The following is a 15,321-nucleotide window of genomic DNA, read 5'->3' on the forward strand; positions in this document are numbered from 1 at the left end:
ACCTGCATAGCTTGCCAAAGATTTGAACCGCTGGACACTACAGCTTGACATGTATTTACTACCAGAGCTTCTCAGAGGCTGAGAGACCAGACAATTTTGAGGCTATTGTATTAAAAAATGTAATTCCAACAAGCATTTATTGAGTACATGTTAAAAACACTGCTGTTGCCCTTGGAGATACAACAGTCACAAGTTAGTCACTGCTATCATGGAGCTTACACTGTAGTGCAGGACACCAACAAAACACATATCAGAAAATAAAAGTAGTGAAAAAATAAAACAAGGCATTGTATTACAGAGGGGGAGGGAGGGGGCTACACCAGATTGAAAGCCGAGAAAGACCTCCCCAAAGAGGGAATATTTAAGCTGAGACTTAACGAAAGGAAAAAGGTAAAAACATAGTTAGAAAAATTGGGGTTTATTCTTAATAAGTTCCCCCTTTTTAACTCAGGGGAAAATGTAACATAGTCTAGGACCTGGACCAGTGCTTCTTAAATTTTTACTTAAATGGATCACCTGGGATTCTTGTTAAAATGCAGAGTCTAATTCAGTAAGTCAAAAGTGAAATCCTGAGATTTTGCACTTCCAACAAGCTCCAGTCATGCCGATGCTGCTGGCCCTTGACTGTAACTCTACGATCACAAGATACGAACAGGACTTTTAAATTGAACCCCTGCCCTGAAATAGGTGATGTCTAAATATGGGACACAAGTTTAAAATTGTATGATGAGCATCTTTTTTCAGTAGTGACAGTGTTTCCTTGTGGCTGTAAAAATAATATCAGAAGTTTACAATCCACTGCCATAGCCAAATGGCTCTCCCTCCTCCCCTTGACAGGCCCTAGTGAGGTGACTCGGATAGATGCCCTCTGGACGTCGTCATACCTGCCCCAACAGGTTGAAGGGAGATTCTGAAATGAAGCGAGGCTCCTAATCTCATAGGTGGGGATGCATCTTGACAATTTTAGGAACACAGTACTGGGAAGGGGGACACTAGTAGGCATACCAGCGGAGGGAGTAGGGTGGGTACGGTTTATTTTTCTCAGTTCTCTTAGGTGCTAGAGAAGTGAGATTAATATGACATGGAAATCAGCCTCTTCTCTCCCGTTCCATCTTTTTTAAACTTTCAAATCATTGACACAGAATTGCTAAAATGGGACCTGTTGCTCCCACACATCAGAGCTGCCCTGGACAAAAGTCAAAGTCACAGCTAGGGAAATTGTCTGCTTCCCACGGGAACGTAGACTTTGTTTCTATCCTCCCTGGGCCATTCCATCCTGAATATGCAAGGCTGGCACAGTCGGTAGATGGGGGCGATTCGTCTAGGAGCCTCCCCAGCGCAGCATCAACACCTCCCAGGGCGTTCCCTTCTGCCCTTGGCTCACCTCCCTCATCCGTGACACTCCAGGACATGACAGGGGGTGGGCTTGGCACCAGTTCCTCGTAGTACAGCGCGCCCCGAGAATGCAGCTCCCACCTTTCTTCTGCCGTAGCTTCAGGGTTCCGCGGTTACAGCGTGCAGCGGGTCATGTGGGCCGAGTCCTTGATCTGTGGACAGTACAGCACTGGGGGAAGGAAGGAGGATTAGTGGCAGCGGAAGGGCGCAGCCGAACCGGCGTTCCGGGGCGCTCTCCCTCCACTGCCTACCCGGGCGGCCCCTCACCGTTGCTAGGCAGCGGCCGCCGCCACCTGCGCGCGGGTGCCAGCACCCGGGCCCAGGGCCGCAGGAGCTCACGCCATCCCGCGCTCCTAGGCCCCGCCCCCTTCTCTCCGTTTCCTAGTCATCGGCCTCTCGGCCGCTTCACCGCTTTCCCGAACCGGACCACCCGCCCCATTAGATTCGTGCGCGGCCCGCTCTGTTGCCTCCAAGCGTGACCACAAGTCCGGGTTGACAGTGACTTCAGTGATCCTGGCGCGCGGGAGCAGGGTGGGCGTGCGACAGAAGGGGCACATGACGACGTGGCGCAGACTCACTGCGCGCGCGGCCGCCCCGCCGCCGTCGCCACGCGCCGCCAACTCGCGCAGACAGGCGGTGCAGAGCGTGTGGCCGCAGCGGGCGCGCGCCGTCCCGGGGAGGCGGCGGCGCTCGCGGTCCCCGAGGTTGAAGGGCCGGTAGCAGATGTTGCAGTCCAGCTCGCCCCGCTCCGGAAGAGACGGCACCCTCACCAGGAGCTGCATCGTGCCCGCCGCGGACTCGAGGGCGTCGCTAACGGAGCGGGCCTGTTCTGGGGCCCGCGCCGAGGCCTGTTGCCCCTTTTAATAGTGAGACCCCCGCCCCTCTTGAGGCGTCAAGCGGCGGTCAGGCCGCTCCCCGCGGCAGCACGCGTGGGGGCGGTGGAGGTGCGAGACCCCGAATGCCAGCCATGGCGAAGCGAGGGGAGCGGGCCAGGCGGTGCGAGGGCTGGGGAGGGGAAGTCGCGGCACGCCCCCCACACACACACACTCCCTCCATGGCTTCTTTTATCCCCCACGCAGAGCCAGCGTTCCTTAATTCTACTGTGTGCAAATCCCCAGTTCCCTCCCTGGGCCCGGGCCCTCAGCCACTGGCACAGGGTTTCTCACACTCCTTCACAACCCACCCAAACGTACTTCGTAAGCCAGTGACACCGCCCATTCTGCCCAATCTTCAGTGGGCTCCTGGGCGTTTGAGCAGATGCTGCCCTCAATTTTCCTTGTTATATACGACCTCCCTGTGTTCTTGTAAGGGTGGCTTCCCAAATTTTATTCTCAAACTGCTCAACTCCCAGGTGAAATCTCAGCCTAAGGAGGGCCCTAGATTCCAGGACCGTGGCCTTAGGAATGCTGGGAATCCTATCCCTCCTGAGTAGCCAGGCCTGGACACCCACACACCATGATGGCTCCAACAACGCAGCCCAGCCTGAGCTCTGACTCAGGGGTGTGACTTCTGCTACAGGTAAACAGGACACAGTACTCACAGCCCACATTCCCTCACGGTGCCACACCCATCCCCCAGCCGCAGCCTCACCCTCCTCTCCTGGACCTGCGGTCCAGATTCTGTTGTGGAGGTTCATAGCACGGACTCTAGAGCCCGCTTACCAGTTGTGACACTTTGAGCAGGTTACTTAACTTCTCTGGGACTTGGTTTCCTCATCTATAACGTGTGGATGATAATAGGATTGAATCAGCTTATATACTGATTCTAAGGTGCTTAGAATGATACTTGGCACACAGTAAACACACCATATATTAGCTGTTGTTAGTATCCTGTGACCCAGCCTATGTTGTGTTTACTTTAACTTCTTGGCACCCAACGTTTCCAACACCCATTTCTTTTCTTTTTTTTAAACCCTGTTGCTTTCACCTTAGTAACACCCACTCAACCTTCAGCTCTCCACGCAGCCTCACTGTGTGAAATACCCACTGTAGACTCTGGTAACACCACGTGCTTTCCTCTAGACTTTGGACAACCAAAGTTTGTGTGTGTTTGGGGGTTACTTGTTACTTCTTTGCCTTTCCCATCTGTAAACTTCACAATGGTTGTTCTGAGTCTGGTTTTGTTCACCACTGTGTCCCTGTGCTGTACCATAGTAGGACTCAATAGATAAATACTTGTTAAATTAATGAACGAGGTGAGTGATAAATATGGTAAACGAGGGAATTCCCTGGCTGTCCAGTGGTTAGGACTCTTTCCCTGCCGGGGGAACTAAAATCCTGCAAGCCATGCAGCACGGCCAAAAATAATAATAATAATAAATTATATATATATATATATATATGTATATATATATATATATACACATATATGTATATATCGTAAACGAGGTGTGACAATAAAGGAAGATTCCTTACAAGGGGTTTCTAACTGCCTCTGAAGGTAATTCTAAGAGGACTTTTTTCAATGTTTTGAGCCATGGGGTAGGCATCATTAAAATAAGTGCACAGCCCTCCAAGGTAACTGTTTAAGGAGAGTACTATTTTGAATTTATAAATTCTTGTATGTTTGTTACAGAATAACTAACAATAGTCACACATTTTTACCTCTTTGTTTCCTCCACAGTCTTCCAAAATGAGTGGGAGATGATAGGAGTGGATGTAAGTATTCATTAGTTGATGCGGTTGGCTGCTAATCCAGTAAATGGCATGCTGCTGACTTCTCTCTTTTGAAAATTGGTTTTATTCTACTCTCCCAGCTTCGGGATCAAGGAAGGGTGAGGATGGGAAGAAGGGAGATGGTGAGGTTTTTTATATATATATATATATATATATATATATATATATATATATATATATATATATATATATATATATATTTTTTTTTTTTTTTTTTTGCAGTACGCGGGCCTCTCACTGTTGTGGCCTTTCCTGTTGCAGAGCACAGGCTCTGGACACGCAGGCTCAGCGGCCATGGCTCACGAGCCTAGCCGGTCCACGGCATGTGGGATCTTCCTGGACCGGGGCATGAACCTGCATCCCCTGCATCGGCAGGCAGACTCTCCACCACTGCGCCACCAGGGAAGCCCGGTGAGGTTATATTTTAAGGGAGGCAGAGCTAATCCTACCCTGCCTTGTGATCTTTAAAGGTTATAACTTTCCACCCACTTTGTGTCCCAGGGAAATCAGAGTTCTTTGGGGAAGAATAAGGGTAAGGCTCTGACATAATCCCATTTGCTTCTGCTTTTCCACCACTCTCACACCTGATCTTTGACTTGTTTTCTTTTTTTTCTTTATACTATTTCTTTTCCCTGTCTCTGTATCATTTCAACCATAGACCGGTTTTCATTTTACCTCTCCTTCCCCAAATCCCAAAGCCTCAACCTCAGAACAGCCCCTCCCCCTCAGCCACAGGAAAACCACCTAGATAGTTCATTGGCGTATGTGTGGGTATCAGGCAAGAGGGAAACAAGACGAATGGCTAATATAACTTACAAAACAAAACAAGGGGGCTTCCTTGGTGGCGCAGTGGTTGAGAGCCCGCCTGCCTATTCAGGGGATGCAGGTTCGTGCCACAACAGTGGGAGGCCCGCGTACCGCAAAAAAAAACACAAAAAAAACAAAACAAGGGTAAGAGTGAGCATCAGAGGGAGGAGCAACAAAGCTATGAAGCCCGGCCTGTGGGTTCTAAGGAAGAAAGCTGTGGCCTGGAGGATCAGGTGCCTGGGTCCTTGATGAGAGCAGTGACTAGGAGCATGATGCCTGGGTCACTGAGGTAAAGGAGCAGTGGACAGGTAGTGCTGGACCTTTCTAACGGCAGGGTGCTAGAGGCCCAGATACGTGAGACTGAGATCCTAACCTCTCAGCCCCCAGCAATTTCAGACGCGGTAAGTGATGATCAAGCTGAGATTTTATTTACAGTTCCCTGGGAAGTCTTACACAAGAGGGGCCATCATTATTGCTTTAAGATTATTGCCAGGAGGAAGACTACAGTCCTCCACTCCCGGGTAGGAGTCCTGCTCAAGGCTCAAAAGTTTATCCCCAGACCTTTTTATGTCAGCCCCATTTCTCTGCCCTGACCTAAAGGCTGTCACCTTTTCCTGCAAAGTGCGGCCCAACCGTACTTTCCAAGGGCTTCCCTGGCCACTTGTGCCAGGACAGGCTATACATCGGCCGTCAATTTTCCCTCATCAGTGGTTTGTCACTGCACTCCCCACCCTACCCCTCTCTGACAAGAACAAAGTCTCAACACTTTTTGTGGTTTTAAGCCCTCCTCCACCTCCTGGCTGAGGCAGGGTCCTAGTTTCCCAAAGATTATCATTTACTTCCTGCCAGGACCAGCCTGGCTTCCTTTGTAACGAATGTAAGAGCCCCATCTCCTTTGTCCCAGATGACATCAAAACTCACTTCATATTAGGTTGTTACCCCTTGATGACATTTCAAGGGCCACTTCTGAGGTACTCTGCATGGGTCTTGTATCTGCCTTTTTTCCCCCTGGGCCTCGGCGATTAGGGGAAGAGAGAAGGGAGCGAGGCCAAGTGGCAGAGAGGGGACAGCCCAGTAGCTCATGCCCAGGATTAGCAGGGAGACCTAGGAGGACGCAATAGGGGGCGGCGGACTACTTTCCCTCTCAAGCCCCACTGCGGGAGGATATGGCTTTGTTCATGCTTTCGCTACTGTGACCGGAACTCGTTAGTGGGCGGGGCCTCCCTGGCTCCGGCCGCTGCGTGGAGGGATCCGGAGCGGGAGGGAGGCGGGGGCGGGAAGCGGTCCTGGGAGCGGTCCTGGGAGCGGGTCTCTGCGCCCCCGACGGACTATTTCTTGAGATGAGGTTTGTGGCCCAGGAGCCCTTCTATCTCCATCACCGTCTGCGGGGTCAGCTGACTCAGCACCTGCAATTGAATGGGGTGGTGGAGAGGTGCAGGGTTGCTGAACAAGGGAATGAGGTTGGAAAACCCGGGGAGCCGCACAGCGAAGCCAGGTGGCAGGGAAAGAGTCGCAGCTGTGCCCCTGCCTCACCGTCTCACCCTGGGACCTCTCATTTGCCAAGCGAGGACATTGTAGTGGGTGACCTCACAGGCCCATTCTGGGCTGGACAGCAAGGCCTTGCTTGAGTGCTGGGACAGGGGACAGAGATGGGCTCTGGCTCTGACACCCCCCCCCACTGCCCCCCACACCCTTCCCCCCTCACCTGCAGGGCGCCCAGGTGTTCAATCAGCTGCTCTGCACTGGACACCCCCAGCAAGACCGAGCTGACACCCTCACTGCGGAGACACCACGCTGGGCCAGAGAAGGAAATAAAAAAGAACTGGTCGGAAAGAGTGAGCACGCAGACTTCAGAGGTGTCTCCGAGGAAGAGGGTCCTCCCCAGAGACAAACCAGTCTGCGGTTTGGTAGCATCTCAGGAGGAGACAAGGCCTCTGCAGGGTCCAGGGCTGGCAGTGTCTCACCAATAGCAAGCTGCGCCACGGTGCAGCCCAGCTGGTGAGCGATGGGGAGAAGGTCCATGACTTTGGCTTGTTGCTTCTTGCCATCCTCACTCTGCACTTTGTCTTTGTGCCACTGGTAGCCCTGGAGGCCAAGGAGAATCAGCAAAAGACGACTCCTCAGATAGTCCACTCCTGCCGTCCTGAGCCCCCAGATCTCACCTTGATGTTGACCCTGCAGGTATCTGGGACTCGCCCATCATACTTGCTAGTGATGAGGCCACAGGCAAGAGGGGACCAGGTGACTGAGCCAACACCTAAGAGGAAGAGGATTGGATGTGGGAAAGGGATCTAGGTGATGGTGAGGCCGAGGGAAAGGTAGGGATGAGGGGACTTCGAACCAATCTTGTGGTAGAGCTCTGGCAGCTGCATCTCCACCTTCTCTCTCTGAAACAGATGGTGCTCAGCTTGTTCACACACTGGAGGAATCAGGTTGAACTGTCTGGCCATGGAGTAGGCCTCCTGAGTTGGGGTGGGGAAAAGATGGGGGTCAGAGCACTCCTTCCATTTTCTTCCACTCCCCCCCCTCCAGTAGAGTGGGGTTTGGAGTGGCCATGTGAAAAGTGGGAACAAGTTGTAGGACGGCGAGGTGGGTGGCACACTCACCATGATTTCTGCAGCCCCCCATCGGGATGTCCCCCAGTATAGGGCCAGGCCCTGGTTGATGACATAGGTCATGGCTCGCACAATCTCTAGGCACATAGGAGAGGGAGAGCCTCACTGTCAGACCCCTGGCATCCTGGGTTCCAGATGTGCAGACCTCTGCCTGCCCCACCAAGGCCCCACTCATCCCTGTGGAGTCGGAGGGGTTGGTATCTGCTTTTCACCTCCCTCCCCGTCCAAGTCCTGGGGTCTGAGCCTCTGCTGTGGAGCTTGGGAGGCCTCCTGAGCAGGGGCTGGCTTCTGCTGAGGGTTTTAGAAGTGCTCAGTTTTGAAGGGCTGTCAGGGTTGGGGTGCTGCTTTTACCCTCCATGGGACTGTTGGGGTCTGAGCGATTGGCGAAGATGATGTCCACATATCCCAGCTGGAGGCGTTCCAGGGATCCTTGCAAGCCTGGGGTAAAAGCATGGGGCGAGGAAGGTAAGCTCTTCAGCTTCAGTTTCCTAAGAATTTAGACCTTATCATTTTGCCATGGCCACCTAAATCCCGGCTTCCCTATTCAAAGCCTCAGACTCAGAGGTTCAGAGAATGTTCCCAACTCCTCTGGCTTCCATACCCAGCCACCTCCAGTTCCCAGCCCCTAACTCTTACCCTCAATGATGTGTTTGCGGCTCAAGCCTCGCTCAGTTTCTGCCCTGTAGGAAAAGGTAAGTCAGAGATGAGGTGTGTCAAAGATAAGGGACCAGGGCTGGCCTGGAATCATGAGGAACTGGTATTTCAGGGGTCCTCACAGGCAGGATGCAGACCTGGGGTAGCAGGTGCAGGGACTGCTGTCCCCACCCCCATCCCATGCACCTTCACACAGTCTCTGCAGATCTCCCCAATTATAGTGAGGCAGCCACTTACTGTCCTCCCCCAAAAATCTTGGTGGTGATGACATAGCTTGATCTCCTGGAAGAAAGAGAAATGGTAGAACGGGCAAGAAAAGGATTTTTGGATGATCATGTCCCCAGCAACCTCCCGGCCCTTCCCACCCACCCAACATGTCTTACCTCCAACCTTTGCTCTTGAGGATGTTGCCTAGGGTTCTTTCAGCCCTGGAAGGAAGACAGTGTAGAAGCACTGACCCCTCCAAAGTGGATCAGTTTCTTTCCTTCCTCCCCACCTTTCCCTTCAACTAATTTCCTCTCCTGTAAAATGGAGCATAAACGAGGAGCCCATTGGGCTGTCAGCCCCATCCTAGACTAAGTAAGAGGGGCTCCCAATCTAGGGTTCTAGTCGTATCATTTTCACTCATTCATTCAACAAATGTCAGCTGTGCATCACTGTGTACCAAGCTCTGTTCTGGGTGCTGAAGGGATAGAATAGGATGAGAGAAGAGGGACCAACTATAGTGGAGCCAGGGAGCACTGCCTCGTCTGGTTCCAACCATTTGTATTGCCCTCCCCCTTCTTTTAGTCTTTGCAAAGTTCCACCCATCCTCCAAAATTTAGCTTGGTCCTCCAAAATTTAGCTTGGATTCTGCCTCATTCTATGGAAAATGTTCTCTGATTGCTGTAGTCTATGGTCAGTCCTTGTCAGCTTCCATAGCTCTTATTGGCTACACAATTTTTTGACACTTAATCATGAGTTAATGTGTGACAAGTCTTAAGTTATAGTGGGCTCTTACTGAAGTGTTACTGTTATTTAATCTTTCGTATCTCCTTGTCTTTTGGTTTGTTTGTTTAACCACTTAGACTGTGAGCTTTTTGAGGGCATATTGATGTCATCCTTCAATCAGATACCTGCTCTGTGACAGGCTCTGCATAGGTACTTAGGTGACGTGGGAAAGAGCAAGACAAGTTCTGTGGAGGGAGGAGCCTCCCAGGTGAGCAGTGAATATGGCCTTGTAAACGAGTAATTGATGAACTCTGTGTCAGAGGGTAGTGTAAAGTGCTTTGGGAGCTGATGCGGATAGTGACCAACTTTGGGGAGCTGGGCAAAGGCTTCTTGGAAGAGCTGACATCTGGGACAAGTCTTAAAGATAAGCAGAAGAGTTTGCCAGAAGAAGAGGCAGGAGTAGTCATCCTAGGTTTTTACTATTTGCAGCGTGAAGCCATGTGTGCTGTGGTATAGTATGTTTGAAATTTATCTTTGTCATCCTCACATAGTTGCACATAAATGACGTCCAGGAAATAGTTGTTTGTTTTATTTCATTTTGACTGCACAGTATGCCCCATTGCCCTCAAAGCTGGAGAGAGACAGATGTTGGGACTACAGTTCCCATAATGCTTTGGGGCCCCATTGGCTGAAAGGTTGGAACTTAGTGATGCAGAATTCCCAGGGTTCTTTAGGGGGGAAACCAAAAAGCCCTGATATTCTCTCAGCCTTCCAAGTGTAACTTAGTCTTTCAACCCAGTCCTTACTTTCCCGCTGCATACACTTCGGTGGTGTCAAACAGGTTTACGCCATGCTCATAGGCTACTGTCAGCACATCCTCTGCTGTCTAGGATGGTGAGAGAAAAAGTTGAAGACCAGCAACCAGCCTCTCAGTTACCTTCCTTACGGCATTCTAGCCCATCAGACCTCAACCTTCGTTTACACATTCACTCCCCTTTCCCCATCCTCCAACCTCAGGTCCACCGTTCCCCATGCTTGTTGTCCAAACCCCTATGCAAGTCCATTTCCCCCCTTTTTGGTTCTCTCATACCCCCTCACTCTGCTTCTAGGTCCCATCACTTATACCTCGTCTGAGATCTGAGAACCAAATGTGACCCAGGTACCTGCAAGAGAGAAGGCAGGTGAGACCTGTGGGGGCAAGCCATGAAAGAACGCCCCTTCCCTTAATTCCTCTTCTTTCTAACTCACCTAGGCCAAGGCAGGATACCCGAAGACCAGACTTTCCTAGGTTCCTGCAGGACACAGAGGCAGAAGGAAGGGGTAGAGCCTCCATTAGGAACATAGATTATCAGCCTCCAGTTCCTCTCCTTCCAGACTGAGATGCCCTCAGGGTGTCTCAGTCCAAAGAAGCTAGACTCAGTGGGCCCACTGAATTGGGCAGTGCTATGGCCATAGCATAAGTGAACAAATAATGACTGTTCCTCTGGAGCCACTGTCCAGTGCCTCTGTTCCCCCCTATCACATTGAAGATGCGCTGCCTGCTTAGCGTTTCTGCTGGTGGGTCTTGTGTTTATTTGAGTCATCTCTGGGATGTGTAGAGTCGAGGGTGGGGGTTGGCTGGGAGGAATGCGACTGGCTAATTGTGATGAGTTTGTGAAAACAGATCATCAGAGAGTGCTGTGCTAAAGGGCAGACACTGGGGTGGAAGGGGTAAACCAAGTCAAGTTCAGGCACTCAGGCAGGCAAGGATCCTTGGATAGGCTAGGCAGGGAGGCCTCCAACAAAAGCAGGTAGGACACCTGGGTGGAGAGTATGAGAGGTAAGACCAGTTCCCCCTCTTCCCCTCTCTACTCCCTCTGCTCCTGTTGGCTTGTGAAGTCTGTCTTCAAACCAGAGAGACGCTCCTCCCAAGGACCCCCCACCCAGGCCATCCGCTCAGCTTCCCAATCAGGGCCACCACATGGAGGGGATCAAATTCCTCAAGTGACAAAGCCAGGTCAGATCAGTGACCTCTGCTCACTCTCAAGCAGGAGCCTCTCCCCTCCCCCCTACTGGTAGTCCTGAGAGCCCAGCGGTTCTCTGAGATAAAGTCGGTTACATTTCCGTCCATCTTACCCACATGGCCCCTGTCCTTCGGCAGGGGCTTGAGAGATGTGGTCCATCCTTCCAAGGGCCCCACTTCCCTCCCCACCAAGAAGGTTGCAGGAGACCTTGGGGCATGTGGGGGCAGTATCTGGGTCAGGCACACTGAGCAGGCCACAGTGAGAAGCCGTTTCCTTCCCCCATCTTCCCAGGACACGACCCAAGGACACTTCATCCCGGGGGGTGGGGGTGGGGGTGTGCAGCCTGGAGATCCGTGCATCCCTCGCCTTCCTGAGGGTAAGGAGGGAAGCTTAGGAGTATCCCCTGGGTCTGACAGGCCTGGTCAACCTTGGTAAACTTGATTTTCTACTAGTCGGGGGTATGGACGGAGAGCAAGAGAGGGCCCAAGTAAGGGAGTGCCAATGATGGGAAGAGGAGATGGAGTGAGCCGGGATCTTCTTAGCGAAGTTTGAGGGGGTTCTGGAAGCATCCCAGGAAGCCTCAGGGGTCAGGAAAGGGGAGCAGATGTGGCGGGCTGCCCGGCCACCCCCATACCTGTATTTCATGCCAGTGCCTCGGCCGGTGCTCTCTCGGAGGACCCCAGCGGACGCTGGGGGTCGGGGGACCACTGCGGCCCGGGCCTTGGGGCCCGACCCTCCTCCCCCCGTAGGATTCCCATGCCCCCCGCCGACCGGCCCGCCATTACCGCCCCCGGGGCCCGGCCGGGGTCCACACAGACGGTCCTCACTGCTCCGGCTGCGAAGGTTCTGCTCGGTACATGCGATAGACACCTGCATGCCGGCTGGCCAAGGCGAGGGAGGGGGCTCCGAGGGGGCGGGAGGAGGAGGGAACCGGTAAGCCCGAGGGGAGACACCCGGGGGTGTAGTGGCGCGAGCCCTAGAAGAGCGGGAAGGCTGAGGAGGTTGCGGCGGGAGCAGCCAGGCAGGATCCGGCTCGCGGGGGCGGGCTGCTGGAGGTCGCGGGGTTTGCGGCGGAGAGGAGAAACGCGGGGGGGCGCCACGAGTGGAGCGATTAGGATTCGGGGGTACTGGCGCAGGGAGGAGAGGGGGAAATGGACGAGGGTAAAGGTCGAGGGCTATTCTCGGAGGGTAGGAACTTAGGGACGGGGGGGGGGGGCGGAAGAGAGATGCCACCTCAGCCCGAACCGCAGCGGGACCCGATAGACTCCCAGCCGCGTCGGCTGCGGGCCCAGCTTATCAACATGCAGACACCGCCCCCTCATCTGCATAAAGACGCCCGCCTCCCAGCCAAAACCTGCCGCTCATCTGCATAAGCCCCACCTTCCGGAGCTCCGCAGCTTGGGTGTTCTGTGGGCTCACAGGAACCGGAGAGCAGAACCGGGAGGGTGGTTCTACTCTCTGCACCCCGAGGCCAGTCGGCCTTCCCCCAACCCAGTGGTTTTCAATCAGTGAGCTATTTTCTCCCCTAGGGGACGTTTGGCAAGATCTGGAGACATTGTTGACTGTCACGATCTGGGTGCGCGCGCGCGCGTGTGAGAGAAAGAGAGAAAGAGAAAGACATGGAGACGTGCTACCAGCATCTAGTGAGTGGCGGCCAGAACAAAGTACACGACAGCACCCCCCCCCCAACACACACACACCAAGATATTATCCAGCCCCAAACGTCAATAGTGCCGCTGTTGAGAAACCCGTGGACAAAGCCTCTTTGCTGGCTCAGGGGATGTGAACACCCTGGTTCACGCCTTCATGAGAGGGGCAGGCCCCGATCGACCACTGAAACTAACACACTCAGGTCGCAGAGGGTGATAAAAAGTTTATTCTGTACTTCTCCCAGCGTCAGGTAGGGGATAAAACTGGAGAGAGGGCCTGGTTTGGAGGTGTAGAGACTCCAGTAGGCTTCCTTCCTGTGATGGGAAGGGCACCATGGAGGGCTTTTTAAGCTGTTCCCCTGGGAGGGCTGCCAAGGGGCCTGACGGGGATGGAGGAGCTGGGGCCGTGGGGCTGCCAGTAGGGGCCCTCGGGTGAAACAAAGGGCCCCAGATAGACAAGGATTCTTCTGAGGGGTGAGGTAGAGTGCTTCCTTCAGCCAGCCCGGGCGGAGAAGAAGGGCAGAGAGCGGACGTAGGAGTCCAGTCGGGAGCGGAAGAGCTCACTTTGCACAGTTTGGCCCAGCGGGCACAGGGGATTCTTCACCACCAGCTCCACGTACAGCTGTGGAGGGGGAGGGTGTTAGAGCCAGGCTTTGAACACTTCTTGTTTTCAACCCCAAACCTACTATAACCTCAAGGGTGTGTGAATGCACAGCGATCAAGGGCTGGAAGGCAAACCCTCCTTGGGGAGAAACTGGTGGTGGGAGTGTATAAGGACCTAAAGGGTCCCAAGAAGTCTGACTTCAATAGAGATACAATACAGTAGGATTAGGGCAGGGAAGCTGAAGGAGTCTTGGGGCTCTAAGTGGCCATGGCTGTTGAAGCTTTGGCGGAAGGGTCCGAGGGGCTGGCACTGACCGCACTGTAGATGTGGTGCAACACATCTCGGATGGGTCCCACGCCCAAGTCAGTGTTCATGACAACCTTGATCCCAGTGGGCGTCTCGTAGTAATGGAGTTTGTAACGGCTAGTTTGGAAGGCCAGGAAGCCGTCCTTCCTGCAGAGATGAGGAGGATGTTAAGGAATAGAAGCGAAATCTCTCCCAAAGAGATTCTTCTGATCTCCTCTAGATTGACTCCCTCTTCTCTAAACATGTCGTTTGTAGGAGCCTGGTTGACTAAAGACACCTCCCATCTTCACCCCTCAATTTAGCCCCGTTGCCCAACCTCTCTACCTTCAGATCTTCCCCACCGCCGCTCCTGCCAGCTACTGCACTCTCGCCCCGGACTCAGCCTCTCTTCTCTGTCTCCTTACCCTCTCTGGGGGCCAAAGCCCCTTCCACTCCAGAAAGTTTCCCCCGCCCCCAAATTCCCTCCCTCCCTCAACAACCCCTCTGACTACGCGTACATGTCTAGCGGGGACATCTTGCTGACAAACGAGCGGATAGAGAAGAGCATCCCGTACATCAGCTTGTACTCCTGGAGGGAGAGGGGCAGAGTTAGTTCTCGGTTTTTAAAGGAGCCAGGGTTGGGGTGGGAAGGAGCCAGGGTTTGGAGAGAAGAAGCTGGACTGGGACAATGTGCATTTGGAGATGTGAGGTCACCCGGGTTGCGCGGGGCCCTCTCGTCACCTCCTCCTTGGGGATCCCCGCTTGCTTCTTGCGGTGCCACTCGCTGTAATGCAGACACACTCCATTCCGGTCAAACAGGTACAGGTTGTGGACAGTCATCTGCAGGGCAGAGAATGTGAGCCTCACTCCGGGACCGCCCACACCCCGTAGGCTCCAGTTCTTAGCCCGGGATCCCTCCAACCAGACGGGGACCCCTCCCGCGAACTCACCGGAACTTCTCCGAGTGCCCGTCACTCGATACTTCCGGTTTCCGCGGAGCCCCGCCCCACCGGGTCTACACGCTCTAGCGGCAGAGAAATAACCCCGCCCCTATATCTCTCTCAGCCAATCCGTGGCCGTCGGATACGCGCACGCGCGTCCAGGCTCTCCGGCTCCAGAAGCTGTGAGAGCGGCTGAAAACAAGGTGTCCTGGGCTGGTGACGTCATCGAGGCGAGCGAGGCGGGGCTGCGGACTGTGGGCGGGAGGCTGCCAACGGTTTTGATTGTAGGGAAGGGCGCGAGAAGGGGGGTGTCTTGGTGTTGCCGAACTGGGGCTTAGGGGAGGGGGCAGACCCTTGTCCCCACCTTGGCCGACTGCGTGGCCGAGGACTGGAGGTGTGGAGAGTAGTTGGAACGGGGTTGTCGGGGTAGGGGATCTCAGGCTAGGCTTGAGCGCGGCGTACTTTTTAGGGACGTCTGAGGGCGTGACTGAGTGTTCAAGTTTCTTTGGGGATAGTAGGGAGGGAGGGATTCTAGGGACCTTGCTATGGCTTTCTTGACAGGAGGGATCGGAGGGGATATACTAGAGAGTTGACCCTGGGTAGAACGAGTGCAGTGGGAGGAGAGGGGAGGTGGGGAGCATGAGGTTCCTGCCCCTCTGAGACCACAGCTGGTTGAGGGGCAAATAAGGCAGCTGGACGGAAATTAGGCCTCTATTGGATTTGGGTCCGTTTCAGTTTGCACGTTCTGGGTGTGAAAACTTAA

At 53.7% G+C, this 15,321-nt stretch overlaps 3 protein-coding genes and 1 long non-coding RNA gene across 6 annotated transcripts; 1 reads left to right on the forward strand and 3 right to left on the reverse strand.

The window, feature by feature from the left end:
- Positions 1 to 144: 144 nt before the first annotated feature.
- RNF227 (ring finger protein 227) lies at positions 145 to 2,228 on the reverse strand. Its single transcript, XM_059996390.1, is given in 3 exon segments — positions 145 to 1,564; positions 1,663 to 1,777; positions 1,779 to 2,228. Coding segments are annotated over 3 exon segments (570 nt in total). The 5' UTR covers positions 2,178 to 2,228; the 3' UTR covers positions 145 to 1,508.
- On the forward strand, positions 2,185 to 4,039 carry LOC132414089 (uncharacterized). The gene is made up of 3 exons (XR_009516893.1): positions 2,185 to 2,261; positions 2,747 to 2,913; positions 4,018 to 4,039. It is a non-coding gene; the product is annotated as an uncharacterized lncRNA (long non-coding RNA).
- Positions 4,040 to 5,289: 1,250 nt separating this feature from the next.
- KCNAB3 (potassium voltage-gated channel subfamily A regulatory beta subunit 3) lies at positions 5,290 to 12,154 on the reverse strand. Of its 3 annotated transcripts, none has more exons than XM_059996388.1 (14): positions 11,714 to 12,154; positions 10,325 to 10,368; positions 10,202 to 10,239; positions 9,883 to 9,962; positions 8,530 to 8,574; positions 8,384 to 8,428; positions 8,129 to 8,172; positions 7,844 to 7,930; positions 7,484 to 7,569; positions 7,219 to 7,339; positions 7,040 to 7,134; positions 6,842 to 6,962; positions 6,583 to 6,671; positions 5,290 to 6,283 (listed from the first exon to the last, which is right to left on the reverse strand). In XM_059996388.1, exons 1-14 carry the CDS (start codon positions 11,953 to 11,955, stop codon positions 6,206 to 6,208), a joined length of 1,215 nt encoding a protein of 404 aa, XP_059852371.1. In that variant the 5' UTR covers positions 11,956 to 12,154; the 3' UTR covers positions 5,290 to 6,205. The 3 variants fall into 3 exon arrangements, with proteins under 3 accessions (XP_059852371.1, XP_059852372.1, XP_059852370.1); XM_059996389.1 differs by having other exon boundaries at positions 7,484 to 7,593; XM_059996387.1 differs by having other exon boundaries at positions 6,583 to 6,962; positions 7,219 to 7,569.
- Positions 12,155 to 12,935: 781 nt separating this feature from the next.
- On the reverse strand, positions 12,936 to 14,611 carry TRAPPC1 (trafficking protein particle complex subunit 1). The gene is made up of 5 exons (XM_059998629.1): positions 14,568 to 14,611; positions 14,359 to 14,457; positions 14,136 to 14,206; positions 13,647 to 13,785; positions 12,936 to 13,350 (listed from the first exon to the last, which is right to left on the reverse strand). Exons 2-5 carry the CDS (start codon positions 14,455 to 14,457, stop codon positions 13,222 to 13,224), a joined length of 438 nt encoding a protein of 145 aa, XP_059854612.1. The 5' UTR covers positions 14,568 to 14,611; the 3' UTR covers positions 12,936 to 13,221.
- Positions 14,612 to 15,321: the final 710 nt, after the last annotated feature.

This window comes from Delphinus delphis, chromosome 19 (genome assembly GCF_949987515.2).
Source record: "Delphinus delphis chromosome 19, mDelDel1.2, whole genome shotgun sequence".
NCBI classification, from domain to species: Eukaryota; Metazoa; Chordata; class Mammalia; order Artiodactyla; family Delphinidae; genus Delphinus; species Delphinus delphis.